At 45.0% G+C, this 24993-nt stretch overlaps 1 protein-coding gene across 3 annotated transcripts in view; it reads right to left on the bottom strand.

The window, feature by feature from the left end:
• The window catches only part of ST3GAL5 (ST3 beta-galactoside alpha-2,3-sialyltransferase 5), a 48277-nt gene extending 28869 nt beyond the window's left edge, over positions 1-19408 (bottom strand). For 2 of the 3 annotated variants that reach the window (XR_008995782.1, XM_036931061.2), the window contains exon 1: positions 19223-19408. Coding sequence is in view for 1 of the 3 variants with exons in the window: in XM_036931061.2 (XP_036786956.1) it covers positions 19223-19313 (91 nt within the window). In the remaining 2 variants the exon portion in view is untranslated. Of the gene's footprint in view, positions 1-18665; positions 18852-19222 lie in introns of all 3 variants that reach the window. The other variant, XM_036931063.2, reaches the window with a different exon arrangement.
• Between the last annotated feature and the right edge of the window lie 5585 nt (positions 19409-24993).

Genomic DNA, 24993 nt, shown 5'->3' with positions numbered 1-24993 from the left:
TTTCATTTTTTGTGGAATTAAAAAAAAATGAAATGAACTTAACAAACCAGAAACAGACTCAAATACAGAGAACAAATTGGTGGTTGCTAGGGGGTGGGTGGCAATGGTGAAATAGGCGAAGGGAGTAGAGAGGTACAAACTTCCAGTTATACACAAATACACCACAGGGATGAAAAGTATGGCAGAGGAAATATAGTCAATAACATTGTAATAACTTTATGTGGTGACAGATGGTAACTACACTTGTGGTGGGCATTTTGTAATGTATATAATTGTCAAATCACTATTGTACACCTAAAACCAATATAATATTGTATATCAACTATATATTTCAATCAAAACCCACAAAGTTACTTAAGTTAATTTTTTTCTTCACACCTTTTACTGTGGTTATGTTATTAATTTGTAATAAAGTCAATATATTTTTTTATTATGGTGTCACTGATACATACTCTTACGAAGTTTTCACATTGTGACTACTAAATTCACCCATATTATCAAGTCTCCCCCCACCCCATTGCAGTCACTGCCCATCAACATAGTAAGATGCCACAGAGTCACCACTTGTTCACTACTGTCCTCTCCATGAGCCCCTCAATACCATGTGTGCCACTCATAATGCCCCTCAATTCCCTTCTCCTTCCCTCCCCACCCACCCTCCCCCACTCCTCCCCTTTGGTAACTGCTAGTCCCTTCTTGGAGTCTGAGTCTAAGTCAACACGTTTTTTTTTTTAATAACCTGATATTCAAGGATTTAATTTTTTCACTACTGTAAACAATCTATCCCCCTCAACTTCAATTCTTTGTAGCACTAGAGTACAAGAATTTCCATAGGTAGGTATCTCTCTACTTGAATAGCTGCAAAAAACAGTGCCAAGGACCTCACTGTTCAAAACCTTTGCTGAAGAATCTACTGAATCCTTAAATAAGTAGTTAGAACTAGACTCTGGAAGGTTTTCAAACACCACAACCTTGTGGTTTCTTAAATGCATGATCAGCCAAGTGGTGCAAACCATCAGGCTATCTATAACCAGTACGTAGATAAACTTGTATTCTTCTGATCAGATTGACACTCAGCTCACCCTAAAATGGACCTTCAGAGCGCAAAGCTGACTGTGGTATGATTAGAAGAGCGCCATTTACGCCTCTGCCAGCCAAGGGCGCTGGTGCACTGGACAGCGTGGTGGTCCTCAGCTCTACTCTGCCTCTCTGTTTCTGGTCTTCTCTGACACTCAGGCTGTATGCCTATACTAGGTGTCCCAGACTTTTGCCAGCTGGCTTCCTGCTAACTGTGACTATGGGACGTCCTGGTAGGAGACTGGAAGACAAGAGGAAAGAAGCAACTTTCCCCTCCCCCCGGTTTGTGGGGAACTTCTGCCGGGGCAGCAAGAGGAGCAGGCAATGGAGGTGACCACCTGTGACTCCAGCAGCGGCGGACAGTCCTAGGGCTGTACTTGACACAAGCAATGGCACCTCCAGCAGCTTTGAGACAAGTATAAGCTTCAGCCCAGGATGACAGCAGCTTCTGGATCTCTGGCTACTTCTCTCTCCCTTGGGCATCTGCAGGCCTGCCAACGTCTTTGACATCAGCCCTCCCTGCCGGAAGCGTCTCCGTTGTTTCTGGTTTCCTGCCAGGCAGTGACTGGTACATCTGATGATTCTCATCTGCCACTTTCAGGAAAGGGAAATCAAGCAAGGACAGGAGAGGCTCTGACCCCCTTCCTCTTCTCACCACCACTGCCATATAACACATTCACACAATCATTCAAATGCTCAGGAAAATAACCTTGTGTTTGGTTTTTTTCTCTAATCACACTAGAGAGGATCTCAGGAGAGGAAGGATGAGGGCACAGCACCCACTGCTTGACCCCGGGCTCACCTCGCCACGCACCAGCTGTGAAGCTTTGAGCAAGTTACTCTAATAGCTCAGTTTCCTCATCTGTAAAATGGGAATAAAAATATAGCCTACCTCTTAGGATTAAAACAAGGAACGGTGGTTGCACATAATAAGCACTGGTATCACCATATTACTAATATTATCATAGTAATTATATTATTGATAACAAGTACTGGTATCACCATATTATTACCCAGAAGGGATGTTACAACACCCAGTCTTATTTTACACAACCCATCTGACAGAGCTTTGGGCACCTGCTGCCCTCTGTCGCCCTCACTTCTGGACAGGCTTTCATTTCAGCCCTATCAGAGTCCCATCTTCAGTCCATTCCATTTGCTCTGGAGGCAACCTCCTACAGAGCCCCTCACAGGCACACCCTTGGTCAGGCCTCGGTCAGTAGCTGCTCTCTCCTCCCCAGCTCCTTTTTACACCTACAGAATCTCTGAATGCTCAGCTTCCCTCCCCATGTTGGCCGAGCTGCTTGGGCCTCGCTCGTCTTCCCTCCCTCTCTGCCCACCATGCCTGCAATGCTTTGGAAGCATGCCTCCCTTAAGGCCTCTGTGATCTTAGACTCCCGCACACACATCTCACCACTCCAGGTCCTGGTCTCTACCCTCAGCAGAGTTTAGTTCTGGTTCACCACTTGCCTTTTGCTCACCTCCTCAAGGAAGAGGACCTCAAGCCCATCTATGCCGACCCCTCACCAAGCTCAGACTTGTGTATCTAATGGTCTTTCTAACAACCTGCCTGCTATTTTCACCTCAAACAATTCCATATGATGTCTGGCAGCTGTACCATACACTCAGTCATCCAAGTTGAAATCCTGCAGGTCAACCCCAAATTTCAACCTTTCATTTCCCACCCTAATCAATCTGCAGGCCTCTTAATCACACCTTCTTGAACTTCCCATGCCCACTGATACTCCCTTAGTGGAAGTCACTTACCTGGACCCCCTGTCTTAATTCCGTCCTCTCAAAGCCATCTTTTGAAATGTGTATCTGCTTAATGACTCCCAGCTCATCTTTATGACTCCAGGTGACAAACTTGTCTGTCACCTTCTAGCCACAAAGAAGTACTGCTAGAAGCCTTGGAAGTGCCAGACTGTTGCCTCAGTGCCTTTGCACATGATGTACCCTCAGTCCAGATTCCCGGTGAGAATCCCTCCCAATGATCTGCCTGGTGAACTACTTTGCATTCAACCTTTCTCTTTCTCCGTGATGATCATTCTCAAAACCTCAGCCGACCCAGGGCGGTACATGCTTCAGAGCTCCCCGAGGATCGGCTGAGACCAGGCTTTGCTCAGCTCCTTCCGTGCCCACCGTCCTCCCACACTCCCTTTCTCCTGGCAGCTCCCTCAGTAAACCAGGAGTTCCTGAACTTCTGTTTCAGGCTCTGCTTCTAGGGAACCTGTCCTAAGACAGGCCATTAGGCCAGCAGGGTGAACATGTGGAGGATCACAGGTGGTCACGGGAGACCCTGAGAAACCCTTGAGGACTGGATTCAGGAGGGTGCATGAAACACGGAGAACAATCCCTGGGGAAGCAGCAGGGACAGCAGAGGAGGGAGCGGCGGGCCTGTGGGGGGGCTCATGAGGAGCTGCCACAGTGCTCCCAGCTGTAGACCCTGTGCTGCAGCAAAGGTGGGGGGGAAGGCAGGTGGAGGAGGGCTTCCCACTGCAGACTGACAGGCTTAGGGAGATCAGATGTGGCCAGTAGGTAGGAGGGGAAGATAACACAATTGACGGGGAACAGTGGAGCCCTTTGCAGAGAGAGGTCACAGGAGATGGTACGTTCAGTAAGTTCCGTTTGGCCTTGCTGAGTCCCAAACGCCTGTGGACCATCAGGGGGATAAATCCACGGACAGCTGAAAACCCAGGCTTGGAGCCCTCGGGAGGGATCGGAGCTGGAGGATCAGTCAGGAGGTGCACCTGGCAGTACATAACATAAATCTGGGTATCATGGCTCTTAGCCAGCGGGGTTTCTTTTCCTCCCAGAATGGGAAGTCCAGGGACAAGAAGATCAGGGCTGGCACACAGGCTTTGCAGTGACATACATGTCCCCAGTGCCTACCAGCTCTGCTCCTCTGGCATTAGCATGTGGCCTCCACTCCAGATTCCAGGCAGGAAGGAGAAAAGGGATGAGACGGAAAAGAAGGGGAGGCCCCTGTATCAGGAGGGGGAAGACATCCCGGAAATCCCTCACAGCATTCCATTTATAGCCCTTTAGCCAGAACTACATCACATGGTTACCCGCAACTGCAGTTTAAGGGGAACTTTCTACCAGCTGGGTAGGCTGCTTCCCCAAGCAAAACAAGGTTCTCTCAGCAAGAAAGGAGAATGGGAATCTGTAAGAGTCAATGGTAGGGTCTGCCACAGCCAGATCAGGGCCTGGGGCTATTTGGGTAAAGGTAGTTGTTAAGGCTGCTGCAAAGAGAGGAAAATCCCAAGCGGAAGAACAAAGAGCAGACAGAGCCTGCTTAACCTTGGGAAAAGCCCACCTGGAGGGCTGGGGAGGCCCAGAGGAAGCACACCAAGTGGTGCTGCAGGAAATCAGAAAAGGAAACATTACCCAAAGTCTGTAACTTGGATGGGACAATTTCAAGCCTCAGTGTTATAACATGGAACTTCCAATGATTTAAGGATGCAGCATACTAGTTCCAAAACAAAATACATTTTAATCGCTTTAACCTAAAAAAGTAATATGGGTGTCTGTGTTGTATACACCAAAAAAGGTGATTTCTAAAAGCTGATTTCATCGATTCCTCTACCAACTTGCTCTGTGAAAATGCAGAGATGATGTGACAATTGAGTCTGGATTGAGTGTCCCACTTTCTAGAAACCCAGGTCCAGGAAATGATAATAGGAATGAATGTATCTACAGCAGTATGGGGAGGGCTGCGGGGGAAAGGAGATGCTCAGACTGTGGCACCCGCCACCCCCCCCACAGACAGTGTGTGGTGAAAGCTGACACCATTGGCTGCGGTGCCAACGCCACCCGTGGGCATGGGACAAACGCAGCAGGCTGGGGCCCAGAAGCTGGGAAGAGCCAGGTGTGGGTACAGTTCTAAACCTTCTTCTGCCCCCACCCAACAGGGAGGGAGAGCTTGGAAAGAGGGGACAATGGCTTAGCTAACACACTCAGGAGTACAGCCCAGGGCCTCACCTATGGTGCACGGAACTCTCAGGGACGTATTACTTCTCTCTTATTGATTCCAGAAGTCAGCCTTGTTCTCTGTCATCCACCCAAGCCGAATGCCATCTTTGTACAGTCAAGGTAGCTAATTTCAAACTAGTTTTATCTGTGGAACTCTTTTTTTTTTTGCATGGGAGCTCACTTAGAATCCTAACGTGCAACACAGATAAGAGGCATTCACTTGCTCAGCTGCAGGCTTCTCCACCTTGGCACTATGGACTTTTTGGTCTGGATACTTCTTCGTTGGACAAGGTTGTCTTGCGTATTGCAAAATTTTTAGCAACATCCCTGGCCTCCACCCTCTAGATTCCACTATTAACTCTGGTTCTCCCCCCCTCTCCCAGTTGCTTCAACCAAAACTTTCCTCAGACATTGCCAAATGTTCCCTGTTGGTGGGAAGGCGAAATCACCCCCGACTTTACCCATGGGGGTAAAGTCATTGTATAATTAAAAGTCCAACACTGCCTTATTTTTAAAGTATTGAGGGTAATTAAACTTAAAGCAGAAACTGAAATCAAAGAGTGTGGGCTAAAACTTGATGAAACTCGGGCTTTAGTATCTAATCTTTTTCTGTGTTGGTTTGGGGTACATGATCTTAAGAAATCACCATTCATCAAGATATGTGGTTGTGTCTCAACTGTACAACCACACAGGAGCCCATGGATAGCCACAGGCCTGCCTGCACACACCAGCCACAATCCCAGAGCACCAGCCTGCCAGGCAGAGCTCACAGGTGTGCAGTGGGGGGTGGGGGAGGGGGCACACAACTCACTCCTGGACCCACACAACTTAGGCAGAGCACCTGCAACCATCTCCTTCCACTTCCACCACCAACACAGAAAACCCTCACTACGTGGTACCTTCCCATTTCCAACTGGGTACGCAGTGTCTCTCCTGTCTTCTACGAATGTGGAATTTTACCCATGATACCAAAAACACCAAGGAAGTGCTGGCCGAAAGCACTGGTGTGGATCCAATCACCTCCCGAAATCTGGTATTTGTTCAATTTCAGTGATTAATGCCTCCACCACTGTCTTGGCCAGAGATTTTCCAACCTGACCTCATATAAGGAGGAAGCTGTAAGGTATACAGATGCCTAGACCCCATCCCCAGAATCTCCCACCTGGTAGGACCAGGTGATGACACTGAATGTGCACTTTAAGCAAGTCCCCCTGAGTTGTGTGGGTGAGAAGCTGTGTGAAGGCCTGCTCTCCAGGACACTTTGCACAGCTGTAATTGGCAACAGATTTTAGCCTAAAGATTTTCGGATTCTCCTACGAACTGCATGAAGTTATAAAGACCTGCCTTCTGCAATGAAAGACAAAAGCATCTGCTCTGTGACTGAAGTCTATACCCTCTGATTTTGCCCATCAACCAGGATGCAAGCACTTTGATGCTCTGGGGTGTGCTTTTGAATCAATTTCTGATCAACTGCTATTCCTCTAATGTTGAGACTTCATCATCATAGTCACCCAACTGCCTGCTTTTCACATGTTTAAGAGGGTTATGGCCATTAATGCTGAGCCCTTGGAATATATAAACATTCTCCAAACTAGAACATGCCCTTCAACTGCAGAGGGCAGGTCCCAAGATCCTACTCAAGTGACAAAGATGACTCTTGCAGGGTCAAGTCCACAGCCCTTTCCCTGTCCCCATGGCTCTCCTACACTCTCCTCCTCCTCACCCTACTTCAGCCGTGCCAGCCTCCGGCTGCTCCTCACACCCTCGTCTCCACAGGGCCTTCCCTTCTGGGTCCCTCAGCTCCAACTCCAGACAGCTCTCTCCCTCATCTTCTTTATTCTGCTCTTTGTTCAGAAGTTACCTTCCTTGGTCACCCTTTGTAAAACAGCGTTCCCACCTGCAGCCCCATTCTCACTTTCTGCTTCACTTTACTTCACAGCACTCACTACTACTTGTACATACTTGCCTGTATGTAGTCTGCTTTCTCTGCAAAAATGCAAGATTCTTAGAGAAGAGACTGTCAATTGTGCTCGTGGCTATAACCTCAGAACCTAAAATGGTGCCTAGCACGGGACTGGCACCTAATGGATCCTGTGGGATTCACATATAAATCAAGTATAAAAATCAAATGAATAATCATATCTGACTTGATTGTTTATAGTTCATGATGTGTGATCAAAACCAAAACAGTTTCTGTGATATGACTGCCCTTGCATTGTTCACCATGTAAGCACTTGTTCACTATGTAAGAACTTTTTCATTATGTTTCAGAAGATTGGAGACTGTTGAGAGTTAGGCTTGGAGTTGATTAATGATTGTGTATTGAGTCCCCTATACAGAATTTTATTGTTGTTAACAACCATTTGATCAATAAATATGAGAGGTGCCCTCTCAGCACCACTCTTGTGCTGTTACGCCTTGAGTCCCCTGGCTGGTCCTTTCAGATCTTTGATATCTCATCGTGTCTCCTCCCTTATTTGCGGGTCAGAAGCAGAGAGGGACCAACAGATCCTTTTTGAAGGAATGAGCTGATGAATGCATGGATGGCTAATCACTGGCCAGCACCCGGGTCCCTGCAGAAAAGCTCACCCAAACTCAGCACAGCCCTCACAAGGAGCAGACATGAAGAACGAGTCCTTCCATGTTCAGACACCCCACTGGGCATTTCTGAAGTGCCCAGAGCATGCCTGGCACATGTTGAACAGGACAGGAATCCTTCTCAAATAAGAATCCACCTCCATGGAAAAAAAATGCAATGGATCTATTTCATTTTATTTTTAAGAGAACAGGAAAGAGATAAAATACTCAACTGTTCTGCCACTAGCTGTTTGATTGTAGCCAAATCACCTCTTTGAGGATGTTTGCTAATATGTAAAAAGCAGGTTTGGGTGAGAACATTTCTACTGCCTCTTCCCCTAAAATTTTATGAGTCTCACTTACCTACTTTTCAAAGAAAGAACAGGAAACATAAAACTCAACTTATTCGATGGACACATTATGGCCACTTAATAGAGAGAAAAAGGAAGTTAGAATAAGTGGAGGGAGATGAATTTTAGAAGATACAAGGGGGAAAGAAAGTGGGGGGACACAGGAGTGGAGAAAATGGGAGTAGGGTCTGGGGGATGGGAAATTCTGGAAAGGAGGAACAGAAGGAACAGAAGCTTTATAATGTCCCTATCATATTCTGTTCCAGGGGTGGGGGGGTTTGAGGAACAACTCCCTGCAAGTTCTGATAAGCAGACGCACTCACAAACCAACCAGGCTTACAGCCCTCTGTCTGAATCCAAGAAACACCCCTATGAGAGGCCCCAGTCAGAGCACAGCAGGTAGCCCTCAACTGGATAAAATGAAGTGGGGGCTGGAAAAGAACCCCTCCTCACACAGAACTTAGTAAGTGCAGGATTTCTTCCAAAACATACAGTCTGAGGTTCTGTCAAGGCAGGAGAGAGGACTGTCGCTTTAACTGGCTAAGCCTGGGCTCTGGGTAAATCGCACCCTCTGACAGCCTTGTGCCCTCTTTGCTGGGAAGGGCTCAACCAGGCACCTTGTGCAGTACTTTGACGTGGGGCATGAACTCTCAACTGCACTGAAAAATACTTTAGAAGTTATACTCTGCCTGGGAAGCGTCTTTCACAGGACAGCTGTAGGGCCAGTCTAAGCCAGGTGGGTGCGCGGCACAGAGCCGGCCGACCAGCTACCTGAGGACGGCCTGCAGGAGGGAAGTCTTCTGGGCCAGTAGCGGGAAGAGCAGCTGCAACAGGCACATGAAGACACCTTCCGTCAGGGGAAGCCCCACTATTACTGCTCTTCCCGCCTGTGTTCTGCCAAAGACAGAAGGAGCAAAGCCAGTTCTGACTAAAGAGGGCTCAGCGTTGCGGGAGATGACTTCAGTGAGGACGGTGGAAAGGGCAGGGACTAAGAGCCCCAGTGGCACTTCCGCCACTCACCGGCCGCAGCACCACAGCCCAGGGGCTTCCACATTGTTCAACTTTATTTTTTGACACGGATTTCAAACTTACAGAAGATTGCAAGAATAGTACAAAGAAATTCCCAGAGACTCTTCACCCAGACTCCCCAACTCTTACCATTCTACCACATTTTCCCTATCATTCTGTTATACAATATGAGTGTTACCTTTTTTAACCATTGTCAAGTAGTTGTAGACATGATGACATTTACCCCTAAATATTTAGTGTTTCCTAAAAACAAGGACATGCCCTTATACAACCACAGTATAATGATAAAAATCAGGAAATTATCATTGCTACAATACTACTACCCAATCAAAAAATGTTCTACAAATTTCTCTAATAGTTCCAATAACAGCCTGATGTGCCAAACCACGACCACATGTCCAGCATTACATGGGGGGCGCTCAGCCCTCATGTCGTTCAGCCTCCTTTCATCTGAAACAGAATTAGGATCCCCTTTATCTTTCAGAACTCCTATAATCAGAAACTCCTTTATCTTTCATGACCTTGGCATTTCTAGAAAAGTACAGGCTAATTATTTTTGTAGAACGGCCCTCAGTCGAGGTCAGTCAAGGTCTGTCTACTTCTTTGTGAATAGACTCAAGTTATTCACTTTTGGCAGGAATCTCACAGAAATGATACTGTGCCCTCATGATTCATTTTCTCAGGAGGCACATGATGTTGATCTGTCCCCAAACCGGTGATGTTAAATTCGATCAAGTGGGTAAAGTGGTGCAATGCAGATTTTTCTATTGTCAAGTTAAAATTTTCCCATGTAATTAGTAAGTAACTTGATGGAAGACACTTAGAGACTAAGTAAATATCCTGTTCCTCATTAAATCCACTTGTTTTAGCACCCATTGGTGGACTCTTGCCAAGACAGGGACAAAACTGTATGAGATCAAACAAGGTCAAACTTCAGGAAAAAAAACAACTGGGGCCGGTGAAAGCAGTAGCTGCTAGGATCAAGTATTAGCATGTGAAACTCCTCTGTCAGACTGAATTCAAATACCCCACAGCTTATGTTTGCTCTCAGCTATTAAGAAAAAAATCAAATGCCTCTAGATTTGCTTTTGAGAGTATGCATGAGTATGCTAGCTTCTCCTACGGTGAGCCATGCCTGCTGGAAACTATAATTCCCAAGGTGTCTAGGAGCAGAAAGAAGAGACAGCGGGTTCGGAGAGCTGACAGCGGGAGGCTGACTCTCCAGGGGCAATGCTGAGGGGCGCAGCTAGGTGACCCCTGCTCTGCGGTGGTGTGGTGCAGGGAGCTGTATTTAAAAATAAAAAACTCCAACTCCCCATCACTTTATACTGAGGAATGACCAGGTTTAGGAACTCCAGTTTTGCTTACTCAAGAAACATTTTTTACAACACTGTTATTACACAGACACTTCAGAAATTAGGTAACATCTTGAAATCACATACTAGTTGTTATACTGCGACCCAGTGACACTCACTGGTAACATTTTGGCCCACATTCTATCAGTCTTTTCTCTTTGCATGTGTGTATTTTACCAGGATTGGCATCACACTGTCTATGCCAGCCTTCTTCAAGTTGGGTTCCATTGGAGAACTGAGCCCTACAGAAAGGATTTGAGTGCCTATTTTCGAAATTCTCCCAAGGATGGTCTGGAATTAGAAACAGAAGTTAATTCATAATACAGAATGGTGACCTTAGACTATCAGGGCATTACTTGAGAAGGGTTGGTCTGTATTGTTGTATAATTTGCTTTACTCACCTAATAATTCTTTAAAAAAATCCTTTAATAAGCATCTTTCATACACAGGAACTGGGAATATAAAGATATATAAGACATAGCCCCTGTCCTCTTTAAATTAATAATCCTGCCAGGGAAATTGAAAACATCTAAACACCCAAAATATTGACTAATGTTATGATGCAGACTGCCTGGAAAGCCCTGGGCAAGGAACTGCTAGCTCCACCGGAGGAAATCAAGGAGGCTTCCCTGAGGAGGTAATATGTACGTGGATGAAGGATGGACAAGACTTTAGAGACAAAAAGAAGAGAGAAGCAGGCATTCCAAATGGAAGGAAGGACATGCCAGGGAGGTGCTCAAGCCAAAGCACAGGGGTCCTGGGGGAGACTGGCAGAAGTTGCAGCTCAGAAGGGATCAGGCCCTCCAACCTGGCCCCAAAGGAGGAGGCGCTGGGCAGCCCTAAATGCCTCTTAAGCAGGAGGGTGGTGAGCTCACAGTGGTTAGAAGGGAGCCAAGGGTGCAGGTGCTCAAGGGGCCACTGATCATTGCTACCACAGGAGACAGGGGAGTTGAGCCAGAGGAAGGATGACAAGAAGGGGGATGGCAGAGAGAGATGGAGGAGGAAGGTGCCACGGGGCCTGATGACTGGGCTGGCGGGGTCTCTTCTGAGAGTGCCCAGCCAGCCGAGATCCAGCCTTCCTAACAAATTCTGGCTGCTAATGGAAAAAAAAAAAAAGAGCATGTGAGAAGGCTCCACATGCTGTCCCCACACCACCATCCTCTGAGATGATTTAACGACAGAGGTGGGGTAAAGCGAGGAAGCTGCTCACAGAAATGCCCCTCCTCTTTGGGTCCCTCTGAGCTTCCACAGAACACCTTGTGTAATAGCGTTCCGGTGGTGGGCCCCCATGACGGCAAATCATACATGCAGAATAGGCTACAAGAGAACAAGTCTGTGGCAACCCCATGAAAGCCACAAATTAAGCAAAATCTAGAAGTTACCTTTTTCATGGGAGATTTCTCTCTTACTCTAAAGAAAATACAAGTAGATGGGTTGAATAAATAACACTTAACAGGAGAAAGTGAAAGCCAGTAGCGTTAGCCGTTACCAAAAGCAGCCCTGGGCCTCGGTATAAACAGGCTCCAACATGGGACCTTCCCCCAAACTTGAGTAAAATGGGAAACACAGGGTATGGGATGACGGGTAAGTGTGGGTGCAAATTCTAAAACAGCCAAGATCCTACTCTCAAAAAGAAAGGGTATGGGTATGAGTTCTTAAGGCTTGGGATTATGAAGTGACATCACCAAACAGAACTTTAGCAATATTCCTCAGGGGGCAGCTGGCTAATGGATTTGGAAGGGAAGGTGGAGGATTCACTAGGCAGTTCATGCAATAATCTGGTATTCAATAATCCTAGTTTTCCCATAGGAACAGAAGAACCAGACTAGTCATATTAAACTCCAAATCAGAAGGTGAGAATGACCCTAGAAAAGGACGAGGAGGGAGGGTGACTGGGAACAACCTGGAGTTTGACAGGTCCTGGTGGTTCAGAGACTGAAGCAGAGGATGACGTCTTATAGGAGGCAATGGCAAGTTTTGTTTGGGCCACTTTAAGCTCAGAACAATTTAAACACATTTGAATTCCGAAAGCCGACATGTATTTAGGCCTGTGAGAGGCATGGCTAAAACACACTGTTTCCTTTTATACTCCAGTCACACAACCCTTTTACTATTTGCTCCAAATATTTGGGAAACCAGCATTTCGGCAGGCTCCCAAATAGGCATACTGTCATTCGTATAACTGGTTTTTAATCAAGCATGGAGTACTGCCTGGGGATATAGCAATAAGCAACATGGATACGTCTCTTCTTCAAAAAGTTCTCATGATCTCATTTTAGCAAGCAGACAAGTAGATCTTTCCCCAAAGTAATTATTTTCATGGTTTTCTTTCTCACTCACTCTACATTGGACATGAAGGGAGTGTTAGGTAACGTTTTAGATTGGGGCACGTGTGTATGTATGCATCTGGCAGGGGGCTCAGAAAAGGGCCCCCCAGGAAGGAGTGAGTAGGACTCAGTGTGGGGTGGGAGGCAGGTGCCACCTGGGCCGGGGCAGCAGGCTCCCGGGAAAAACCCCAAGTGGAGTGGCTGGAGGGGAGCCCAGGAGGGAACAATGTACTGGAGAGGCTGGAAAAGAAAGCAGGCCGTGCATGCCATTGCAGGTTAGAATTTTATCCTGAGATAAAAGGAACAATTGGGGGTGTTTAAACTGGAATTGAGTTTTGGAGGAACCTCTCTTGAGGCTGGACTGAAGACAGGGCAGGCCCCTTGCTCTGGGCTGATGTGGATACCCAGGAGCGAGATGGTGTATCCGGGAATGCACCAGCCCGAACCAGGAACAGCCTCTCAGCTGCCTCAGATCATCCTCTCCAGGACGTCCCCAGGAGCCGCTCTCAGAGGGGGGGTCCATGTACGCCCAGTGACAGGGACACATCTGCCCCATCCACCAATCCAGGCCAGACTGCCTGAGTCTGGGCCCTGGCCCTCTCTGGCCCTTAGGGATTCTTAGTTTCTAAGACTCTCTGAGCCTCAGTCTCTTTGTAAAGTGAGGATAACAAAGGTACCAAACTCATATAGCTTTTGTGAAAATTAAATGAGCTGATATACATAAACCATCTAGAACAGGTGATGATAAAGTGAGTCTGTATAGCATTTATCTTTTTTCTGTCCCATCTGTTTTGTTGCATGTAGGTTCACAGGGTGCAGGTAGAGGGGGTGGAGGTTAGTAGCAACATGTTTCAAAAAGCCAGCCACCAAACACTGCTAGGCTGCCATGATCCCACATTTGCTTGGCAGATAACTGAACCCTACCACTGTTAGCCCTGCCTGTGCCTTTATCAAGGCAAATCAGCTTAATGTTTACAGGTGAGATCCAGGGCTGCGCTGTTCAGTACTGGTGCCACTAGCCACATGAGGCTGTTGAGTACTTCAAATCTGGCCAGATAAAATTGAGATGTGCCATATAGTAGTGTAAGATATGAAGATACACACCAGGCTTTGAAGATTTAGAATGTAAAATAGCTCATTAACAATTTTTATACTGATCTCATAATATAGTGGACATACTGGGTTAACTAAATTATTTAAAATTAATTTCACCTGTTTTCAAAAGTTTCTTTCCTTCAAATTCACTGGATCTGTTTTAATGGCCACATTGTTCCTAAGTTTTTAATTTAGCTACTTAGCTCATTAATTTTTGCCTTTTTTTTTTTTGCTAACATGAGCGATTAAGACTGCACACTTCCCCCAACATACTGATGTAGTTGCGTCCTGTAAGGTTTTTTAAAAGTGTATAATTCATCCTGCCAGTTATGATATGTATTTCACGTCTATTACTTCTTTATCTCTTAAATCTAAAATATTTTCTAATTATGATTTTCAAAAAATTTAAAATGATCTTTTAAAACCGATACATAATTTAGCTTCATTTTGTTCAGAGAACTTGGTCTGTATGATACTGATTATTTGAAATGTTAGGACTTACTTCATGACCTCGTTATAGTTTTTGTAAAAGTATCATCTTCACTTGTTGGAACTATGTTTCTTATATAACTATTTTGATCAAGCTTATTAATTGTGCTGTTTGTTGAAATAATCCCTTCCTGGTTTTTAATCAACTTGTTCTATCAGTTACTGGAAGAGGTATGCTAAAATCTCTCACTGTGAGGGCAGACTTGTCAACTTTTTGTCACTCTGTCACTTTTTTTGTTTTGTTTTGTTTTGAGAGGGCATCTCTCATATTTATTGATCAAACGGTGGTTAACAACAATAAAATTCTGTATAGAGGACTCAATGCACAATCATTAATCAACCCCAAGCCTAATTTTCAACAGTCTCCAATCTTCTGAAGCATAACGAACAAGTTCTTACATGGTGAACAAGTTCTTACATAGTGAACAGTGCAAGGGCAGTCATATCACAGAAACTTTCGGTTTTGATCATGCATCATGAACTATAAACAATCAAGTCAGATATGATTATTCATTTGATTTTTATACTTGATTTATATGTGAATCCCACATTTCTCCCTTATTATTATTATTATTATTTTAATAAAATGCTGAAGTGGTAGGTAGATGCAAGATAAAGGTAGAAAACATAATTCAGTGCTGTAAGAGGGCAAATGCAGATGATCAGGTCTGTGCCTATAGACTAAGTATTAATCCAAGCTAGACAAGGGCAACAAAACATCCACGGATGCAGAAGATTTTCTCAAAACAGGGGGGGGGGTGAGGTTCTAAGCCTCACCTCTGTTGATCCCCAATTTCTCACCTGATGGCCTCCCTGCGACTGTGCCTGTCTTAGGTTGTTCCTCCCTTGAGGAATCTTACCCGTCTCTGGCTAACCAGTCATCTTCTGGGGCCATACAGGGAAATGTAAAGTTGGTAAGTGAGAGAGAAGCAATATTGTTTGAAAAGGTTAGCTTTTTACTCTGTCACTTTTTACTTTATATAGTTTGAAGGTGTGTTATTTGGTGCATAAGAATTTAGAAGTTTTATCTTCCTGGGAAATTGAAGCTTTGATCCACTTGTTTCTTTTTCATTTTTTAAATGTGGCTACCAGGAAATTTTAAATTGTATGTGTGGCTTGGGTTATATTTCCACTGGACAGCACTAGTCGAGGGGAAGGACAGGCAAGAGGCCTGCACCGGCCACCAAGTCCTGGGTGACTAAGGATTTGATTGCAGAAAATGACAAGCAAGGAGAGGAGAGAATTGGTGGCCCTGTTAACGTACCACTCTCTGTCTTTTCTTGCTGCTGGAGTCTAGATAGGAAATGGGAACAAGATGTTTGTGAAAAGCAGAAAGGAGGTGACGGACAAGATAGAAGAGGATGAAGAAGCAGAAGCTGAGGAGAGGAGGCAAGGGAAGAAAGAACTCTATGTGTAATAGAAAGACTTCCTGCTCTGAACTCAATACTAGCAAGCCTTTAATTATGGAAAAGACACCTAGTCTTAAAAACAGCCCTAACGTTCAAAAGACCGAACTACAATTACATCAAAGTTGACCTTTTTATTTAATTTGTTCCTTTTTTCAATTTTTCTCTCTTTGAATTAATCAAATCATATCATGTAATACTTAGCTATTATGATTCCAGATACTAAACATTTGAAGGGAAAGGGGGAATGGTGTAGGAGTTGGTAAACCATTGAGTAACTTAATCTTGGTTATTTTCTATGTCGTGAGAGGAGAAAATAAAAGTCTTATATGCCTTCAAAGACCAAACTAGAAATGGACTTTTCCTCATTCTTAAGGAATTCTTAGTAGAAATGCAGAAGTACAGGTAAGGCAGGTCAGAAAAGTAGAATTAAAGTATAGAGAGTACAATGTTACACAGGCTGAGGGAGGAGAGGTTCCCGAGAGTGTGTATAGCAAGAAGGCTGGGAGCTGAGACAAAGAAAAGCAGTTGGGCCCAAGAGACTCTCCTCTGACTGTTGAGGCTCTTGGAGTAAAGGGCTCTCCACAGCTCAGCCTATCCTGTTCCCTGACCCAGGGGAGACTGGGGCCTGCAGGTAACTGCACTTGCCAAGAACATACGAGGCACAGGTAAAACTGATCGTTACTCTTGACACATCTCCTGACTCAGTCTCCTTGGTGAAAAGCTGATGTCACACGCATCAGCTCATAGTGGGAACTATCAATGCAGTTATTCCAGAACTGGAATCAAACAGGTTTCCCTTAGCTCCCAAAGCTGAATGCATACACACACCCAGCACCCAGCACACCCCTAAGTAAACCCCCATCAGAAATGTATACCCAAGACAGGTATGCGAACAGCCTGGGCAGTATTACTTGTAACAGCCAAATGCTGGGAACTGCCCAAATGTCCACCAACAGTGCACAAATAAAACTGGTACAGGACTCACCCAATGGCCAAATCAGCACTGAGAGGGGAGACACATACAAGGCCAGGCAGCATTGTGAGTGAATCTTAAAAACCTAACTCATAAGGAGAGAAGATGGGCACTGTACAAGTCTACTGATGCAAGCTCAGGAAGTGATCCTCTAGGTGGGGGTTATCCTCAAGGAGGTAGTGACAAAGGGAGTATGGGGAGCACCCTCCTCTGAGTGCCAGGTGCGTGCATGTGTTCAGTTTGGAAAGTGTGTTAAACGGTACACTTAGAACCGTACACATACTTCTCTAGTATGCATGCTATACTAAATACAAAGAAAAAACTCTCCAGGTAAGACAAGGCTGGTACTGCCTTTGCACCTCTCACCCTCATTTCTCCAGAGCTGCTATATACTCTTTTGCGCTCCCCCTCTGCACATGTGTATAAACTGGGTCTCTCTCTCTGGAAAGCCCGAGTGTCACTATCCATATTTATGGCTTCCTCCCACAACAGTCCTGTGATTCACCCCCCTTTGGATGCCTTTGCTAACTTATGCCACTCACAAGGCTCCAACCCTGGCTTTTCCTTCCTCAGCAGCTTGGGAGTTGGTACTATCATTAATGTGTGTATATTCCCAGTTGTTTTATTCCTGCCAAGGCTTCCCAGTTAGACTAAAAACACAGAGCATGCCCTCTGGGAGCAATCTCAACCCCCTCTCCCAAGGCAACCTGAGTTAAACCCCTCCTAAGGTGCTAGAAGGGTACAGATGAGCCTCACCCCTTCTCCCAGGAACCTCTGCCCCCAAGCACCTGGATGGATTCCCACAGAAGACCCCGGAACCTCTTTTGTCTGATCCCCTCCTAAAAGCCAACCTGCTAGATAAACTCCCCTCTCTACTGCCAACTAGCCCTGCATGGAAAGCAGGCAAGAACTAGAGGGGGCAAATCAAAGAACAAAGGCTTTATTCTTATTCTGCCATGAATGTATCCTTCAAATTCAATACCAATCTACTTTGATAACATGGGACAGTTTGAGAGTTTTGCCAAAATTATAAGCATTTTCAAAATAAGTAGTCATAAATACGAGTTTTTAGAATTTATGCCTGTGATCACACCTCCTCCCTCTCCCATAAACACCTCCATGCTTTCCCAGCTCACTTTTCTTGCCAAGAGGAAGAAACGGCTACTAATCATAACCAAGGGTCACGTCATCTTACAGAAACAGCAGCACTCATACAATTGATAGAGAGGTAAAAAGACTCATGACATTCTGGTTATGGCGCTCTCATAGTTCATGTCAGTCCTTCCTTGTCCAAGCGCTGGCTGGAATTTAGGTGACCCCTGGCTCTACAACCAGGAGCATAAGACATTCCTCCGAGCTGTCAAGCTTTCAGGATTACACAACCCCTTGCTGATGCTTTTAGTCTGGGCCTTTTCACTCAACAGACATGGAGTTCTCTTCCAAAGTTTTAGGACATGCATGCTTTCCTGGAAGAGGATTAGCAGTCATAAACCAAGAGGAGGGCTTAGCTAAACACCAGAGGACAGGAGATAAGTCTCCCTCTTTGTAAAACCAATGCCAACACCCTGCTTGCCATGAGGAGCAAGCAACCCAAGGATGCTAGATGAAGCTCAGCACATAAAACCATTTTCCTTTTTAAACCAAAAGCAAATAATTAAGTAAAGGCCATATAGGTGAATTGAGACATGAGGACATAAAATTCGTTTTTCAAGTCAGTTAGTGATTCTAAAGGACCCTCATTACTCCTCAATACATTCTGCAGTCAGAACCAGGGAAGCGGGGGCCTGGAAGGAACGTTGGCCATCAGCAGGTCAAGCCTCCCAGTTCAGACCAGACCAAGTCCACAGGGGATTAGTGTTGGCCAAGGTCACCCAGGTGGTGTTGGGTAGTGGCAGGACCCTGGCTCTCCCTATTCCTTCAGCTCTTTGGAGATGTTCTCAGGAAACCTTGCGCTAATTACACTCTTAAGGCGCATAATGAATGCATGCCTACGTCAAGTCACTGCTTACAATTCAGAGGAAATCAAAGGGTCACCAAAACGTGTCTCTTCCACAGGGCTGGCCGCAGAGATTGGGCAGGGAAGGTCACTGGCGAATTTCTACCTGCAGACACCACACATCACGCCTTCCGGATGGATGCAAAGGGCAGTTTCAGGAGCTGCTAGTTATCCTGCAGAGGGTCCCTCAATCCTGCCCCTGGAAAATGAGTTAACTCGGCTGTGCTGGCTCCGAAGCTTCCAGCAATGAATTAAACCCTGAGCCGATGCGGAAAGATGGGGGGAAAGGGCTGCTACGGCGGGACCCGACATCCTCCCGGCTGTTCACCCCTGCGCCTTCACCGCGTCTACACTTGCGCGGGCCGCGGTGCCCCCGCCGGGTCCACGCGGCCGGGAGCCACACGACTCAGCCTGCGCCCCAGCGAGGCGCGTTTCGGAGCACAGTGCCCTGCCCGCTGCCCGCGGGGCCTGGGGCGGAGCCGCCGGGCCCAGCCAAACAGGGTCGGTTCGCCGCCGCAGCCCCCAGCCCGCGGGCCCCGCTACGCCGAGAAAGGGGGCTGCGCCACGTACCTCGGCCGGCAGGTGCCGCCGCCGCCGCCGCCGCCTCGGTTCGCGGCTGCAGGGTACGCCGCTCCGCGCCGCCTGCCGCCTTCGTCCGCATACTAGGGAGGGGGCGCCGGTACGCCGCCAGTCCCCGGCCCCGCGCCCCCGCCTGCCCACGGCGCCGCGCTCGCGCCCATTCAGTACGGGACCGTCCGCTCCCCCGCGCGGATGCGGAGGAGGGGTGTGGGCGGGATTGGGATCACGAGGACAGGGGAGACCAATCGGAGCGCACGAGGGGGTCCACGCGGCCCCGCCCCCACGACGCGCAACCCCTCCACCTAGCGTGGTTGGGGGATCCGGGCTCCCACAGCCGGACGCATCGGGGGTTATGGACCGGCTGGGGCGGGGGTCTCCGGGCAGGGGTCTCCGGGCGGGGGTCTCCGTCCCCGGGCTGGGGTCCCCGGTGTCTCCGCTGTCTCGAGTTCTGTGCGCAGTGAGATGAGGGAGGGAACAAAAGGTGTAGTTAGATTGGTTATAGGCTTTTGCTGCGCGGAGGACTCAGATGGAGAGCCGGTGAATGAAGGTGCTTTACGTTAGTCACGTGCTTTACTTGACAGCACAACCCCCAAGCCCACACTGTTTCGAAGTTCCTGAGGCCCTGGAGACCAGCACAAGGATAGCTTGGGCATAGTCGGGAATTTGCGGAACAGCTGTATGTTGCTCCCCTGTGTCCGTAAAAAAGGGATAGTGCTGATATCCACTAGTTTCACAGATGGGTATTTGAGGCCAGAGAGCATAATTACCCTAAATCATTGAAGTATTTAGTGCTGGATCAAGGATTAGGACCTACGCTTGGAGCGCGCATTTCGTACCTTCAGAGTCCCCTTTGAGTCTGAAGAGGAAATGTCATACAATTTTTTAAGGCATAAATATTACTGAATCCCAAAATTCATGAATCAAGAGTTCAAAGCACTGATATGTTATTTCTTTTTTTTTTTTGGTATCATTACTCTACAATTACATGAGCAACATTTTGTTTACTAGGCTCCCCTCATCACCAAGTTCCCCCCACGTTCCCCATTGCAGTCATTGTCCATCAGCATAGCAAGATGTTGTAGAATCACTACTTCTCTGTGTTGTACAACCCTCCCTGTGCACCCCCACATTATACATGATAATCATAACGCCCCCTTCCTCCCCCTGCCCCTTATCCCTCCCTTCCCATCCTCCTCCTCAGTCCCTTTCCCTTTGGTAAATGTTAGTCCATTCTTGGGTTCTGTGAGTCTGCTGCTGTTTAATTTCTTCAGGTTTTGCTTTGCTCTTATACTCCACAGATGAGGGAGATCATTTGGCACTTGTCTTTCTCTGCCTGGCTTATTTCACTGAGCATAATACTCTCTACCTCCATCCATGTTGTTGCAAACGGTAGAATTTGTTTTCTTCTTATGGCTGAATAATATTCCATTGTGCATATGTACCACATCTTCTTTATCCATTCATCTACTGAGGGACACTTAGATTGCTTCCATTTCTTGGCTATTGTGAATCGTGCTGCATCGAACATAGGGGTGCATTTGTCTTTTTCAAACTGGGCTGCTGCGTTCTTAGGGTAAATTCCTAGGAGTGGAATTCCTGGGTCAAATGGTATTTCTATTTTGAGTTTTTTGAGGAATCTACCTACTGCTTTCCACAATGGTTGAACTAATTTACATTCCCAGCAGCAGTGTAGGAGGGTTCCCCTTTCACCACATCCTCACCAACATTTGTTGTTTGTCTTTTGGATGGTGGCCATCCTTACCGGTGTAAGGTGATATCTCATTGTGGTTTTAATTTGCATTTCTCAGATGATTAGTAATGTGGAGCATCATTTCATGTGTCTGTTGGCCATCTGAGTTTCTTCTTTGGAGAACTGTTCAGCTCCTCTGACCATTTTTTAATTGGATTATTTGCTTTTTGTTTGTTGAGGTGCATGGGCTCTTTATGTATTTTGGATGTCAACCCTTTATCGGATCTGTCATTTATGAATGTATTCTCCCATACTGTAGGATGCCTTTTTGTTCTATTGGTGGTGTCCTTTGCTGTACAGAAGCTTTTCAGTTTGACGTAGTCCCACTTGTTCATTTTTGCTTTTGTTTCCCTTGTCTGGGGAGATATGTTCATGAAGAAGTCACCCATGTTTATGTCCAAGAGACTTTTGCCTATGTTTTTTTCTAAGAGTTTTATGGTTTCATGACTTACATTCAGTTCTTTGATCCATTTCAAATTTAGTTTTGTGTATGGGGTTAGACAATGATCCAGTTTCATTCTCTTACATGTAGCTGTCCAGTTTTGCTAGCACCATCTGTTGAAGAGGCTGTCATTTCCCCATTGTATGTCCATGGCTCCTTTTCATACATTAATTGACCATATATGTTTGGGTTAATATCTGGACTCTCTATTCTGTTCCACTGGTCTGTAGGTCTGTTCTTGTGCCAGTACCAAATTGTCTTGATTACTGTGGCTTTGTAGTAGAGCTTAAAGTTGGGAAGCAAGATCCCCCCTGCTTTATTCTTCCTTCTCAGGATTGCTTTGGCTATTCAGGGTCTTTTGTGGTTCCATATGAATTTTTAAACTATTTGTTCCAGTTCATTGAAGAATGCTGTTGGTATTTTGATAGGCATTGCATTGAATCTGTATATTGCTTTGGGCAGGATGGCCATTTTGACTATATTAATTCTTCCTAGCCAGGAGCATGGGATGAGTTTCCATTTGTTAGTGTCCTCTTTAATTTCTCTTGAGTGTCTTGTAGTTTTCAGGGTATAGGTCTTTCACTTCCTTGGTTAGGTTTATTCCTAGGTATTTTATTCTTTTTATGCAATTGTGAATGGAATTGTTTTCCTGATTTTTCTTTCTGCTAGTTCATCGTTAGTGTATAGGAAAGCAACAGATTTCTGTGTATGAATTTTGTATCCTGCAACTTTGCTGAATTCAGATATTAGTTCTAGTAGTTTTGGAGTGGAGTCTTTAGGGTTTTTTATGTACAATATCATGTCATCTGCAAACAGGGACAGTTTGACTTCTTCTTTACCAATCTGGATTCCTTGTATTTCTTTGTTTTGTCTGATTGCCATGGCTAGGACCTTCAGTACTATGTTGAATAGCAGTGGGGAGACTGAGCATCCCTATCTTGTTTCCAATCTTAGAGGAAAAGATTTCAGCTTCTTGCTGTTAAGTATGATGTTGGCTGTGGGTTTGTCACATATGGCCTTTATTATGTTGAGGTACTTGCCCTCTATACCCATTTTGTTGAGAGTTTTTATCATGAATGGATGTTGAATTTTGTCGAATGATTTTTCAGCATCTATGGAGATGATCATGTGGTTTTTGTCCTTTTTTTTTGTTTGTTTGTGTGGTGGATGATGTTGATGGATTTTCAAATGTTGTACCATTCTTGCATCCCTGAGATGAATCCCACTTGATCATGGTGTATGATCATCTTGATGTATTTTTGAATTCGGTTTGCTAATATTTTATTGAGTATTTTTGCATCTACGTTCATCAGGGATATTGGTCTATAATTTTCTTTTTTGGTGGGGTCTTTGCCTGGTTTTGGTATTAGGGTGATGTTGGCTTCATATGATGAATTTGGGAGTATTCCCTCCTCTTCTATTTTTTGGAAAACTTTAAGGAGAATGGGTATTATGTCTTCTCTATATGTCTGACAAAATTCAGCGGTGAATCCATCAGGACCAGGATTTTGTTCTTGGGTAGTTTTTTGATTACTGATTCAATTTCTTTGCTGGTAATTGGTCTGTTTAGATTTTCTGTTTCTTCCTTGGTCAGTCTTGGAAGGCTGTATTTTTCTAGGAAGTTGTCCATTTCTTCTAGGTTTTCCAGCTTGTTAGCATATAGATTCTCATAGTATTCTCTAATAATTTTTTGTATTTTTGTGGGGTCCTTCATGATTTTTCCTCTCTCATTCCTGATTCTGTTGATGTGTGTAGATTCTCTTTTTCTCTTACTAAGTCTGGCTAGGGGCTTATCTATTTTGTTTATTTTCTCAAAGAACCAGCTCTTGGTTTCATTGATTTTTTTCTATTGTTTTATTCTTCTCAATTTTATTTATTTTTTTCTCTGATCTTTATTATGTCCCTCCTTCTGCTGACTTTGGGCCTCATTTGTTCTTTTTCCAGTTTCAATAATTATAAGTTTAGACTATTCATTTGGGGTTGTTCTTCCTTCTTTAAATAGGCCTGGATTGCTATATATTTTACTCTTAGAACTGCATTCACTGCGTCTCACAGTAGTTGGGGCTTTGTGCTGTTGTTGTCATTTGTCTCCATATATTGCTTGATCTCTGTTTTAATTTGGTCATTGTTCCATTGATTATTTAGGAGCATGTTGTTAAGCCTCCATGTTTGTGAGCCTTTTTGTTTTCTTTGTACAATTTATTTCTAGTTTTATGCCCTTGTGATCTGAGAAGTTGGTTGGTACAATTTTAATCTTTTTTAATTTACTGAGGCTCTTTTTGTGGCCTAGTATGTGGTCTATTCTGGAAAATGTTCCATGTGTACTTGAGGAGAATGTGTATCCTGCTGTTTTTGGGTGTAGAGTTATGTAGATGTCTGTTAAGTCCATTTGTCCTTGTGTGTTGCTCAGTGTCTCTGTGTCCTTACTTATTTTCTGTCTGGTGGATCTGTCCTTTGGAGTGAGTGGTGTGTTGAAGTCTCCTAGACCGAATACATTGCATTCTATTTTCTCCTTTAATTCTGTTAGTGTTTGTTTCAATATGTTGGTGCTCCTGTATTGGTTACATATATATTCATAATGGTTATATCCTCTTTTTGGACTGACCCCTTTATCATTATGTAATGTCCTTCTTTATCTCTTGTTACTTTCTTTGTTTTGAAGTTAATTTTGTCTGATACAAGTACTGCAACACCTGCTTTTTTTCCCCTATTGTTTGCATGAAATATCTTTTTCCATCCCTTGACTTTTAGTCTGTGTATGTCTTTGGGTTTGAGGTGAGTCTCTTGTAAGCAGCATATAGATGGGTCTTGCTTTTTTATCCATTCTGTTACTCTGTGTCTTTTGGTTGGTGCATTCAGTCCATTTACATTTAGGGTGATTATTGAGAGAGATGTACTTATTGCCATTGCAGGCTTTAGATTCGTGGTTACCAAAGGTTCAAGGGTAGCTTCTTTACTATCTAACCATCTAACTTAACTCACTTACTACTATTATAAACACAGTCTGATGATTCTTTATTTCTCTCCCTTCTTATTCCTCCTCCTCCATTCTTTATATGTTAGGCATTTTATTCTGTACTCTTTTGTGTTTCCTTTGACTGCTTTTGTGAGTAGTTGATTTTATTTTTTGACTTCAGTTAGTATTTGGTTGTTCTGCTTTCTTTGTTGTGATTTTATTTTCTCTGGTGACATCTATTTAGCCTTAGGAGTGCTTCCATCTAGAGCAGTCCCTTTAAAATATCCTGTAGAGGTGGTTTGTGGGAGGCAAATTCCCTCAACTTTTGCTTATCTGGGAATTGTTTAATCTCTCCTTCATATTTAAATGGTAGTCATGCTGGATACAGTATTCTTGGTTCAAGGCTCTTCTGTTTCATTGCATTAAATATATCATGCCATTCTCTTCTGGCCTGTATGGTTTCTGTTGAGAAGTCTGATGATAGCCTGGTGGGTTTTCCTTTGTAGGTGACCTTTTTTCTCTCTCTGGCTGCCTTAATACTCTGTCCTTGTCTTTGATCTTTGTCATTTTAATTGTTACATGTCTTGGTGTTGTCCTCTTGGGTCCCTTGTGTT

Source organism: Manis pentadactyla, chromosome 2 (genome assembly GCF_030020395.1).
Source record: "Manis pentadactyla isolate mManPen7 chromosome 2, mManPen7.hap1, whole genome shotgun sequence".
Taxonomy (NCBI): Eukaryota; Metazoa; Chordata; class Mammalia; order Pholidota; family Manidae; genus Manis; species Manis pentadactyla.
Note: the sequence above shows the minus strand (reverse complement) of the source record. Positions and strands in the feature narration are given on the sequence as shown.